Raw genomic sequence first — 12,595 nt, 5'->3', positions numbered from 1 at the left:
TTTCTAAAATCATAGCTTGTTAAATAATTGGCCTACAGAATACATGCTATTTCCCAAAGTCAGAGTGATTTACTTAGCCAAATTAGAAGAATATTAATCAATCTACTTGGCTTGTGATAATCTACCAATCAAGACAATCAGTATTATTGGTGACACTGTCATTCCACTCCTGGAAAGACTGTCTCCCAAAATGAGAACAATTGGGAAAAATACCCAAAAAACACAAAATCTTGCTAAGAACAAAGTATGTATCTGAAAGATGTATTTTGAAAAAGATATAAAATGCCATTTCTGTAAGTCTTTCATGTTTTTTTTCTCACAAATTTCATGTGTGTGTATATATGTATAAATATCAATGTCTTAGTTCATTGCTTTTGTTCATTCAAGATATAAGTTACTTGGATAAATGCTGAAAGACTGAAATTGCACTATACATTCATAACATTATAATGTGGTGCTAATTAACATTTTATTTGTTGGAGAACCCTTAGATCTGTAGAATAAAGTAGATAGTCTATGTCTGAAGTTTTGCTGAGGACTATAATAAGCATAATTATTCATTTCAAAAAAAGAAATTAGTTCTACAACACTATCACACTAGCAATGCATACATTTGCAATACACATCCATTTTTCTCATTTTTTCCATCGGATATATAAAGAGAGAGCCATTTTATGTTTTCCAAGTTTTATCCCTCCCAGTAGAGAGAAAGCAAGAGTTGAAAGTGAGACCCTATGACTCTATATTGAGTAATTCCAATAATTCACCTGTGACAGGTTACTGATGGTGTTCATTTCTGTACTTCCTACCAATTAAGTTGTTATTAAAGTGAACAGAAGAAAGATTATTATTAATTCTTATAAGACTCAGCAAAACAAGGCAAAGCCTAAGGAAGAGAATACATTTATGAACTTTCTGAAGAGTCTGTTACCCCTTGGATATAAATGGTTGCCATTAAGTCACTTAGGAGACCTCTCTTACCTAAATATTGAAAACTCTGAACAGTTCATCTTTTACTCATGGAATGGACTAGACAATAGAATGCCAGTCTCATTGTGGTACAAAAAAAGTAACAGAAAGAAGTAACACAATACATAAACAAAATTTAAATATCTATTACACAAAGAATATAAATCTAGGACCAACAGGTAGAAAATACAAGGATATAGGCTGATTAAACATGAGAAAGAGTGTTTTCACAGTTAGAGATTCTAAAAGGAAAGAGGCTGCCCCAGGAAGCCTTCTTGTGTCCAAGGAAGACAGAGATTGTAATGTGTGCTGATGTTCTAAGGGTCTTCAAAGATCAGACTGGAAAGTGACCTAGATGATCCGTGAGTCTATGAGTTTTCCCAATGCTATAATAATTACCTGAAAGGGTAAGGTAAAAAGGAGTATGGGTTTTTTTTTCCTCTCTAAATAAATATGGAAAGCAAAACTACTAACTGAAATGTTATTTTACTAAAATAAAATGTTATTTTAAAAATCTTGTTTGTAAAGCATATTTGTCTCAGTTTTTAAATTTCAAATTTATTTGGAGATACTTGGGGATACGTATGTAAAGCTGTGCTAAATGTGAAATCTAGAGGTTTCATGATGTCACTGCTTAGGTCCAAGTTCAACTGCCTTCTTTGATTGTGTCTGCATTTAATGATGTACTGCAGAGGTAAGTTACACTTCCTGCCATCTGTGGCCATATAAACACATAGTTTTGTCCCTCAAGAGAGCTTCCAACAATGCTTTTTCTACCTTGCTATGCTTAGCACTGCCAGACTTAGGAAAATTACACGAGACACCCAGTTAAATTGGAATTTCAGAGAAACAAAGAGTACTTTTTTTAATGTTTAATTTTTTTTATTATTATTTTTTTAACGTTTATTTATTTTTGAGACAGAGAGAGACAGAGCATGAACGGGGGAAGGTCAGAGAGAGAGGGAGACACAGAATCTGAAGCAGGCTCCAGGCTCTGAGGTGTCAGCACAGAGCCCGACGCGGGGTTCGAACTCACAGACTGTGAGATCATGACCTGAGCCGAAGTCGGAAGCTCAACTGATTGAGCCACCCAGGTGCCCCCAAAGAGTATTTTTTTAGTATATGTGAATCCCAATGAGAAATTATTTGTTGTTCTCAGAAATTCAAATTTCACTGATGTATGGCCCTGCAAGCAACCCCTTTGCTCTCCAAGGCCATCAAAAAGAAACTTCTGTAATCTGTAGATCTACATTTGTTCCGGTATCTGTCATTTCCTCTTTTACTTCTATTGCAAAGAAAATCATACCTATTTTCCTTGCCATGGCAATCTTTTTATTTTGGGCTTTGGGTCCCATCCTTTCCTATCTTCTCTGTGGGGATTTAAAAAATAACAGTCTGATCAGTTTTATTCATTGTCAACTTCTCTCTCTTCCCCTCTCTGAGCTCAAATATTCTCTAAATTGAAAACAAAGAGAGGCCCCTGAATTCACCTCTCTCCCTATTTATTACATTCTCTCTTTCCTTTATACAGTCTTAGGTTTTCATCTGCCTCTTTGGTCACTCTCTTCCTTCTCTCCGTTGGCTTCTTTTCCTCTTTCAGGGCCATTAAGTGTTCCTATTCCCCAGGGTTCTTCGTGCCATCATCTCCTCAGTTTACAGATTTTCCGTAGGAGATCTTGACAATAACTACCTATATGCTCAAGACTTCCTACTCTTCATGTAAAGTTGCGAAGCTTCTTCTGAACTTTCCTGGATATCTCTCTTTGGATAGTTGTCTTGTGCCTCAAACTATTATGTATAAAACTGAACTCATCTTCTTTTAAATCTGACTTTCAAGCAGCGTGTTCTCTCAATAGGAAAGGGTGCTATAATCTACCCAGTGTTCTAAATCAGAAACTTGAGATCAGATATAAATGTGAGTTATCATCAGATTCTGTTTGATTTACTTTCAAAATATTTTAAAAATCCATCTACTTCTTTTTATTCTCACAGCCACCACCAACTCTTCCTTGGGACACAGCTCTGTCTTTCTAATTGGTTTTCTTTCCCTTCAGCCTCACCCTCTCCAGTCTATTTTCCAAAAGCAGCTTGAGTGGTCTTCCAGAACACTAAAGTGACAGTGTCATCTCTTCCTTAAAAGCCTACAGAAATTTACCCCTGTCATTAAAACGCAGTCCAAACTCCTATCTGTGGTTGATTAAGAACTCCATGGTTGGTTACCATTCCCCTCCCCATCCTCGCTGCTAGGTCACACTGAAATCCTTTTATGCCCTACCTCACTCATCTTTGGACACTCACATACACAATATCCTTCTCTTAGAACAGGTTATCCATTCTCTTTGCTTGGCTACTCTCCTTTGGACTTCTTGTTAATTATTAGTTTCTCAGGGAAACCTGCTTTTTTTCTATTGGATGTAATGTGTTCCTTTAGCTTCACTCATGGATTGTTTTTTGTTTCACATTTGCTTGTTCAATTATTTGTTTTACTAACAGGAATGTAAGTTGTTAGGGGATGGGACCATTCCTATATTTTCCACTCTATTTCCAGCTTCTAGAATGTTGCCTGGATACAGAGTAAATTCCCAATAAATAGTTGTTTACTGTGTGAATGAATGAATAAATGAATACACAGATATGATGGCAGGGATAAAAATGGTCCATTTTAAGCACACTTCTCTTAGGAGCTCAGGCTTATTATTAAAAAATTATCTAAATCAATCTTATAAATGCTAGTGCTTTGTCAAAAAGCATGACTGTGTTGCTCTCTGAAAGTAGTTTTCTTCTATGAACATTCTGAGTTTTACTTTTTATTTTATTTTTGAACATTCTGAGTTTTAAAAATGTTCTCTTTCCATTTTCCCTCACCTCGTTTAAAGTTACTGCAAATTGCAAGAATTAAACAAGTCAAAATAGACTATTTTTAGAATTTTCTCATTTTCCTCAAACATTTTTCTTAAAGATGGGGTGCCTGGGTGGCTCAGTTGGTTAAGCATCTGACTCTTGGTTTTGGTTCAGGTCATGATCTGTGGTTCATGAGTTCAAGCCCCCCATCAGGCTCCATGCTGACAGTGTGGGGCCTACTTGGGATTCTCTCTCCTCCCTTCTGTCTGCCCCTACCCCACTCGCTCTGTCTCTTAAAATTAATCTTCAAAATTTTTTTTCTTAAAGAAAAAAATGAGAATATGAATAATGAAGTCCATAGCAAAACAATATAAAGTATACCCTCAATCTCATCATCTAACCCATGCTAGACTAAAACATTACAAAAAGTTATTTACTTTTGGGCTTTTCCTCTTTTAAATAAACCATTGATGGAATTAAATATATCTTTTTTTTTTTTTTTACCTTGTACCACCCAATTCCCATTGTTCCCCATGGTTTTTGAGTCTCCTCTTTTAGCACTCACTAATTTCGAAGCCATTCTGAGGATTCAGTTTGAGCAATTGCTAAATGCCAGAATTATTCTGAGTACTGTGGACAGCACAAAATAGATATAAGACATAATTCATACTTCAAGAGCTTATTATATAGGAAAAAGAGAACCACAAGAAAATAAAGGAATATTAGGGCATCTGGGTGGCTCAGTTGGTTAAGCCTGTGACTCATTTTCAGCTCAGGTTGTGATCTCAGAGTTCATGAGTTCAAGCCCCATGTGGGTGGGACTCTGCACTGACAGCACAGAGCCTGCTTGGGATTCTCTCTTCTCTCTCTGTCCCTCCCCCTTCATGTGTGTATTCTCTCTCTCTCTCTCTCTCTCTCTCTCTCAAAATAAATAAATAAACATTTAAAAAAAAGAAAAGAAGGGAATACTAAACAAGCACTACCGACTACAAAAGGTTGTGGGACTTTAAAGAAAGAAAAGATCACTGCTGACCAGAATAGTTTGGGAAAGCCTTATGGAGCCGATAAAAATGAGATGGATATTGATACATCTAAATATGGGCATTTGGAAAGGAAGAGAAAGACACTGGGAAGGGGGACAGCTTCACTGGATGGTATTTGAATGCTATTGTTTTGTTTTTTCCTGCTTATAATTCTCTTTTCACTTTTTCTGGTACTGATGCTGTTCTTTTTGTTACTGAAATGTCTTTTCTCCAATTCATAAGGGTCTTGAGGGGTTGCCAATAGTCAGATTTAAATCCAAATTTCCCACCCAAGGACTCGGTCCAAGCATAATGCCTAAAGCCCCTGGTGACTATGATTAGCCCAAGGATGTGACCTAGAGCAGGCTAATTGTATTCCATCCCTGGGATTTCACATGTAACTGCTTGAAGATAACATGTCTCTCTTCAGTTAAGTTGAGGCTGGTAAGATTTAAGCCAAAAACTCTCTCTACCCACACTGTTTCTTCCCTCTGCTATCTACAGGATACTTGCCTGCAGTTGGAGAAAATGAAAACAACACACAGAGAAGAGAGAACCATACTGTTTGAGTCTCTGCAGTCCCTGAAGTCATCTGTATATCTGGATTTCCTACGTCTGTGGCTAATACATCCCCTTCTTGTGTTTGTTTAAGCTCATTTGAATTGGTTTCAGTTGATTTTAATCTGGCAGAAGGGTCCTGACAAAAGCAGGTAATAGGCTAAAGAATGAATGTGAGAAAGAACGAAGTGTAGAGACGAGTCAAAGTGGGACTATTGAGAAAGAAGGCACAGATCAAAAGCCATCTTGGGAGAAACAAATGATGGGTTTTGGTTAGCGACTGGATATAACCAAAGCAGAAGAAAAATAGTCAAAAACTGGAAATTCAGGGTATGTGTGAATGCACTGATAGAACTGGGGGTAATTGCAAGAGGAAGTGGGTTTGAAGAGACACAGTAGACAAACCATGACATCTGAGTTCCTGGTAAAGTTGGGATTTTGTCAGTGTATGATTTAGAGGACCAGCACGTACTGGTATGACAGTGTAAAATACAAGAAAGTAATCTATTTTTGATTTGTGTCATCACTCAATAGAATACGATAGAAAACTATAATTATACTTCCCAAATTCATCCTTTCAATTTCTCTCTTCCCACTTAAGGCCCAGGAGAAATATAGCATAGCACAGTGGTTCTCAAAATGTGGCCCCTTAGATCGCCACATTCGTATTGCTTTGGAACATTTTAGAAATGCAAATTCATGGACTTGACCCCAGAGAAGAGAATCAGAAACTCCTGGGAGTGGGCCCAACAATCTGTATTTCAACAAGCCTTGTGGCCTATGCTCATGTCCACTAAGGTCTGAGCACTGCTGGTGTCGAGTATTCTTTGTATGTTGGTTCCATAGGTGAGGTAAACTACCACCTAATGCTATGATTTCACACTGTAAGAATAATTCCCTTAGAAAAATTCATTTTCTCTAAATCCATTCATTCAGAAACTATATGCTGAATATATTCTATCTACCAGTCGCTGTTCCAGGCACTGTGGACACTGGAACAAATCTGAAACATTCAATCACAAAAATACCTACATGTTAGCAATTAAAAATTATGCCATGGAAGTGACTAGGGGGCTTGAGTGTTGCTTAGATAATCATGAAGGTGTCCTTAAAGAAATTACATTTCAACTAAAAAGGAATGAGTAAGATTTCATCTGGGGAAGGGCAGAGGGGGTGCTGTGAAGACATTCTAGGCCCTGAAAGGGACAGGTCTGGGCACTTTCAGGGAACTGAAGACAGACTAGCAGGAACAGGTCTTCATTAATGATGGGTGTTAAAGCTGGAGAGGCAGATCTGATAGATAGATCATGCAGGGACTTGTAAATCATATTAAGGATTTTGAACTTGCCTCTGAGGGCAATTAAGAGGCCATTGAAAAGCCTTAAGTATGGGCTAACATGATCTAATCCATGTTTTAAAACTTTTTTTTTTTTTTTTTTGTATGAAGAAGATAAAGCCTTTCCCACTACACAGCTATGGGTAGGTTAGCATGATGACTTAAATTTCCTGTAAGTTGTAATTGGCTAATAGAGAAACTTTCTCCGAATAAGGCTTTGATGAGAGTGGGAAAGAGGGTAGGGTGTCTATATGGGGACCAAATGCCAGGAACAGAAAAGGAGGAAGGGCTTAGGAGCTTCTTCTGCTTTGTGGTTGTGGCTGAGGCTGGTTCTGCCCATGCGTGTCTGAAGCAGCAAGAGTGCAAGTTCACAGGCAATTGCTGTTTCTCTTCCTTGCACAGGGGACTCTGGTGCTCAGGCTGTGTCCATGTGAAGGCCTTTTTCCTGTGTATGAGCTCATTTGGAGATTTCATTCACTTCCCAGGCATCAGAGTTACCTGCCTGAGAATGATACCCAAATCTATATGTCCTCCCTGGCCTTGAGAAGATTTTCATTTTTAGTATCTTTGTGCTATTGCCCTGTGCTAACACATCATGTTAATGACAGTTGCAAGTATGCAATTGTTTAGTGTTGATCTGTGTATAGTTCTCTAATGCTTGAAAAATTATACAGAACCAGCTGTGATTGCTGTCCTGCCTTTCGCTGACATGTCTCATATTATCTGCTGGACAACTGACCCTGCAATGTCATTGCAACCACAAACAGCCTGCCTGTAATTGAACTCATCATGTCTTTCCCAAACCAGCTTGCCTCTGACCTCTTCTGACTTTGTCAATATCATCAGCGTTTACTGTCTCCCAAGTTCCAAGGTTTGGAGTCCTCCTTGACTCCTTTATCTTATGCTGTTACCAATTCCAAGCACCAAGATTGTTCCCATTCACCCAGTGGAATGCCAGTATACCATCTGTTCTTTCCTTTCATTACTCTTTATTATCGTAATCCTACTTACCCCAAAGTTGGATACTTCTACCTTATTACAACTTGTTCTCTTAAATCTAGGTTCCTTTCCCAATACACCTACCCCCACCAGCCCGGGACAGTGGGACTACTCTGTATATATGTTTTTCTTCATCAGGCCTATGCTATTTAGCAAAGGCTCTTCTGTATTATTTTTTGCAGTGAAATTTGTTTTTCTTAAAGGGATACTATGTAGAACCCCGTTACACACAAGAGATAATCATGAAGCTTCTCTGAAGATGGGCTAAAGGGAGCACAATCTCCTTGATCTGTTCTCAGCTTTTGAGGCAGCCTTTTTGGTACCAAAAGGCTCATCAAGGCAGTTTGAGAACAAAGATGTGTAGAACACAGTTGAACTCTTTGGAAACACACATATGTTTCCTTTACAAGTCTTTTTGTTTGTTTGTTTGTTTGTTTGAATTGTTATCTATGTAAACTTTCCAACCTAGTCATATAAATTCACACAAAATTCTTCAGTGCACAGTCATTCCCTCATCTCTGTCTGGGTTTATGGTATTTCCCCTGCCCTGAGTGCCCAGAATGCCTATCCATACGTCTCTGCCAATCTAATTCTACCTTTCTTTGTCCCAATCCCACCTCTTACGGGCTTTCCGGATTGTTCCAGCTGTCAGCAATTTTTCTTTCTTCAAATTTCTGCAGTATTCCTTTTTTTTTTAATTCACCCTGTACTATCTTGAATTTGCATCTTTTCACGTATGTGTTCAATTTCTCCCACTAGATAACAGGCCACTGGAGGAAAGAATCAAGTCTTTTGTTGCATTTTGCCCTCAGCATCTAGCATAATATGCAGCCCTAGTATTGGCTTAGTGGGTATATTTTGACGATAACCCACAGCAAGAAATAATAACTATAGGCCCATCAATCTCACTTTCATTAATAGAAGTCTAAGTTAAATATCCTGTCTTTGAAAATGTTCCTCCAGAGCAGTGCTTTTAAGTTAGGAGAACCAGCCACTATGACTTTAATTGCAAGCATTACTTTTTTCTCCAATTACCATTAAGCCTACAACTAGCTTCTTTAACTGACTTTCATTAAATTATGTTGGAAGTAGATTCGGGGAATGACGACAGATGGTTGTAAGTGGGGAGTTCTTAGTTTAGACTAGAAATAGTGTTTTATTCCATCCTCCAACATTTTAGCAAAGTCTCACTTAAATCATATTCAAAGGATTATAAGAAACTTACATCAATATATAAATCAAATGGTGCCACTTCCTTTAAATCTCTGAGCATGTTTGACAAGGCCTTCTCCACCTCCCCCTTCCTCCTCTGCACCACCCATCCCCCTCGCTCACCACACCCTGGCCACAGAAGCCCACTTCCAGTTCCCTGGATTGCGAAACTCCTTCCCTCCTCCTGACTTCTTATTGTGCCACCTTCTGCCCAGATGATCTTCCCTGTTTCTTTCCTTGATCCATTCCTGTCATCCTTTGAGCTTCAGTCAGTTCATCAGCTCCTCAAGAGAGTTCTCTCATCTTGCAGAATAGGTAAAGCTTCCTTGTTATGTGCTTTCATATTCCTTATCACAATTGTAATTATATATCAACTGTGAAATTATTGTGTTCCTGTGTTTCCCATTAGACTGTAAGCTCTAAGATGTCAGAGACTGGACAAGTACTGTAATATTTTTAATGCCTAGAATTGATGTATCACAGATGCTTGAATGAATCTACGAATAAACAATTTATAAATATCTTATAAAACTTTCAGAGAAACAAACTATTATAATATTATTTACATCCAGAGCTTAATTCCCCTTGTCTTGTTTTGAATGGACATGGGCAGCATTTTCTGGGTCATGTGATTCACATCACACACACACACACACACACACACACACACACACACACACACGTTTTCTAAAGCAACTTTGACTTTCATAAAACAAGCCCAAACAACGAAGCATTACCCAAAAAAACTTCATATGCTCCCAAACAGAATCTAACCAATTTAAATGACTGGGTATAACATGAAAATGTAAAACTATCTGTTTTGTTTAAAATTATCTGATTTGTGCACATCAGCATGGATATTCATATAATTCTTATTCACATTAAGTTATTCTGAAAATGTATATGGATGGATGAAAAGTGGGAGAAAAGAGTCTCATAGCTATGAAATGTCTACATGTTGAAACCTTTTAGTACATGATTATCACTAAAGTTAATGTGTTCTCCTTCCCTGAAGGCTCCAGCACCCCCACTGATATGTCCATGACCTGTTTCTCTGTCCTTTCAGTCTTGAATTACCCTGCTGAGTCAGACAATTGGAGAACAAATTAGCACCAACTGCAGAGGAGATTTTTTTCGTATAAAAATCTGACCTTAAAAAACCCAAGCCTTAAATATCTTTCCATCAGGATGCTAACAGTTCACCAAATTTGCATTAAAGGACCTAAGGTTTCATACACTCTCTCACTCATATTTACTCCACTCGTCTTGTCTTAAATAGAATGGGTATCAGATCCAACTGTTTGTCGATCCATTTAACAGGATCAGTCATTATCCAATTAAGGGAAAGGTAAAGGGGAAATCTAATTCTATTCTAGAACAGCTTTCAGACCCCTAGATACTTCCATATTCTTCTTCTCTCACACACCTTTTCTTGTTTTCTTACCTTACATCCAATCAGACAGATAACAGTATAAATAAATGTTATGTTTTGAGGGTAGGTGTCAAACACACACCTGACACACAGCGGGAAGAAACGCATGTGGATGGCATCAAGCCTTTCTCTACAGTGACTGACCTGCATATTTTTAAATTATCAGACCCATCATGGTAGGTGGCAGGAGGCTTCTGCACAGAGTTATTCACCTGGAACCCAGCAGCATCCACATACTTGCTGCCTTCTGCAACTGCCAATATTTCAGGGCTAGAATCTGCTTCTGAAAGTCCTTTCTTGATGGTTTCATACTGCCCAAGACTATGCAACAGCTGCGGATCCCTGTGGTGGTATCTGCCTTTGCTTTCCTCATGCTTCCTTGAGGATCTCTTAATCTCAAAGGATCCTCTTGGCAGGGAAAGGCTGCATTCTTGGTACCTTGTGCCTTTTCCTCTGCAGAGATGTAAAGAGCAACTCTCATGTTCAATCAGCTCTTGTTGCTTTTTACCTTTGGATTCCAAATCTATCAGATCCATTCCATTAGGAGCAGAAGACCCATTCAAGTTTCCACATGGTTTACTACTATTTCTCCTTCTTCTTCGTGACAGTCGGAATTTAACTTGGGCTCTTCTTTTTGCCTGAATCCAGTGACTCTCATCTGGGGAAGAGGAATCTGAAGAATCTGTGTAAAGCTCACTCCATCTGGGGCTTGCGATCTGGAGGTGAAAATCACTTCTCCCTTTGATTTGTTCTTCTGCATGCTCATATCTCTCGGAGGCCCTCCTCCTCCTCCTAGGCCTCTGTTTTACTGATTTCTTACCAGACTCCTTCCTAGCAGGGCTGAGCACCATGACAGGGGTGCATTGCTCAAATGCATCTTCTGACATGTCATGCAAGATGGCAGATCTAGACAAAGCAGCAGGCAAAGGATGGGAGATGGGAATGGAGAGGAAAGCCATGGGAAAACAGAGAGAGAGAATGATGAAAATGATAGCATGGACCAGAAGTTGGGAAATAAAGTTCAAATGAAGAAAATGCAATGAAGGGGGAAAAATTAAACCAGTATAAATTGTCCATGGACAATGCAAGGCAGAAGCAAGAGCCACACAATCTCATAATACAGGAGAGGAATACAAAACGTTGGTCTAAAAAATATTTAAATAGGATAATTTGCTGAGCACTTACCTGCAGATGTCCTGAGTGGATGGACAGACAGACAACCTTGACTGGCTCCTGGGAGCTGTCCCTGTCGTTGGACTGCTTGCCTGGAGAAACAAGTTAGATAATTTGGCATCTTGGTTAAGGTAATACATGGTCGATATCTTGCTTTTTTTCCACATATTTAAAAAATTACAGCAAACGTGGCTGCCGGTCATGTTGCTCATAACGCAGCTCACAACATATAGGAAGTTAGTTCGTTTTGCAAAAGTAAAACTTATTTGAGGAACTTGGAACAGCTGAGATGCTGTACCACTTTGCTGTTGCTTCATTTATGAGAGAGGAAGACGATTCCACAAGTTTCTGTTCTATTTACTGTAAACATTTGAATGGAATGGCTCAGTTTGCCTTGGAAGCAATGGGTAACACTTGAAAATTTCATAATACAAAGGACATGAAGGCTATTGTGTGACAAAGATCACACCAATCTGGGAAGCCTAAATAATCAAATAGCCATTAGCCTGCTAGATACTGTCTGGAATAAACATTAAGTCACATCAAGTCCCTAGGAGATAATGTATTTGAAAACAGTTTGTAGTATTTAAAAGCCGATAGTTTTTACTATTATTATTTCATCATTGAAACTAATAAAATCTATCCATCACACCATTATTGACCTTTCGTGACCATATTGAACCTGAGGATAATAGAGCCTGAAAAAATTCAGATTGTTAGCCTAGAGTTGAGCACATTTCACCAAACTCTTACCTTTGAAACACAGCATTTTCTTCACTAAATTTGACTTCTTTAACTTGTATTTAATACAGATGATGATGATCAATCAAAAGGTAGAAGGTATTGAGAATTTGCTGTGTGCCAGGCATTGTACTGTGGCTTTATCGACTGTCTCCTAAATCTTTATTATAATCTCACAGGTGGGAGATAATAACAACTAACAGTTTTGAGTGAATACTATGCTCTAAGTACTTTTAGAGCAATCACTGTTCTAAGTAATTTTCATGTGTCCATTCATTAATGCTCACAAGAAGTGAATGTGTTAAATGTTGT

General features: G+C 38.4%; 1 protein-coding gene across 13 annotated transcripts in view; it reads right to left on the bottom strand.

Moving 5' to 3' along the window:
• MARCHF1 (membrane associated ring-CH-type finger 1) overlaps positions 1-12,595 on the bottom strand; it is an 876,270-nt gene that overhangs the window by 75,410 nt on the left and 788,265 nt on the right. For 9 of the 13 annotated variants that reach the window (XM_053901154.1, XM_019441079.2, XM_019441084.2 and 6 more), the window contains 2 exons: positions 11,555-11,634; positions 10,514-11,275 (listed from right to left, as the gene is read on the bottom strand). In XM_053901154.1, the coding sequence (XP_053757129.1) occupies positions 10,514-11,275; positions 11,555-11,634 (842 nt within the window). Of the gene's footprint in view, positions 1-10,513; positions 11,276-11,554; positions 11,874-12,595 lie in introns of those variants that run through there. The other 4 variants (XM_019441080.2, XM_019441081.2, XM_019441087.2 and 1 more) reach the window with 4 other exon arrangements.

The sequence above is a fragment of the Panthera pardus genome, unplaced genomic scaffold (genome assembly GCF_024362965.1).
Source record: "Panthera pardus isolate Hobbes unplaced genomic scaffold, ASM2436296v1 HiC_scaffold_13, whole genome shotgun sequence".
Classification (NCBI taxonomy): domain Eukaryota; kingdom Metazoa; phylum Chordata; class Mammalia; order Carnivora; family Felidae; genus Panthera; species Panthera pardus.
Note: the sequence above shows the minus strand (reverse complement) of the source record. Positions and strands in the feature narration are given on the sequence as shown.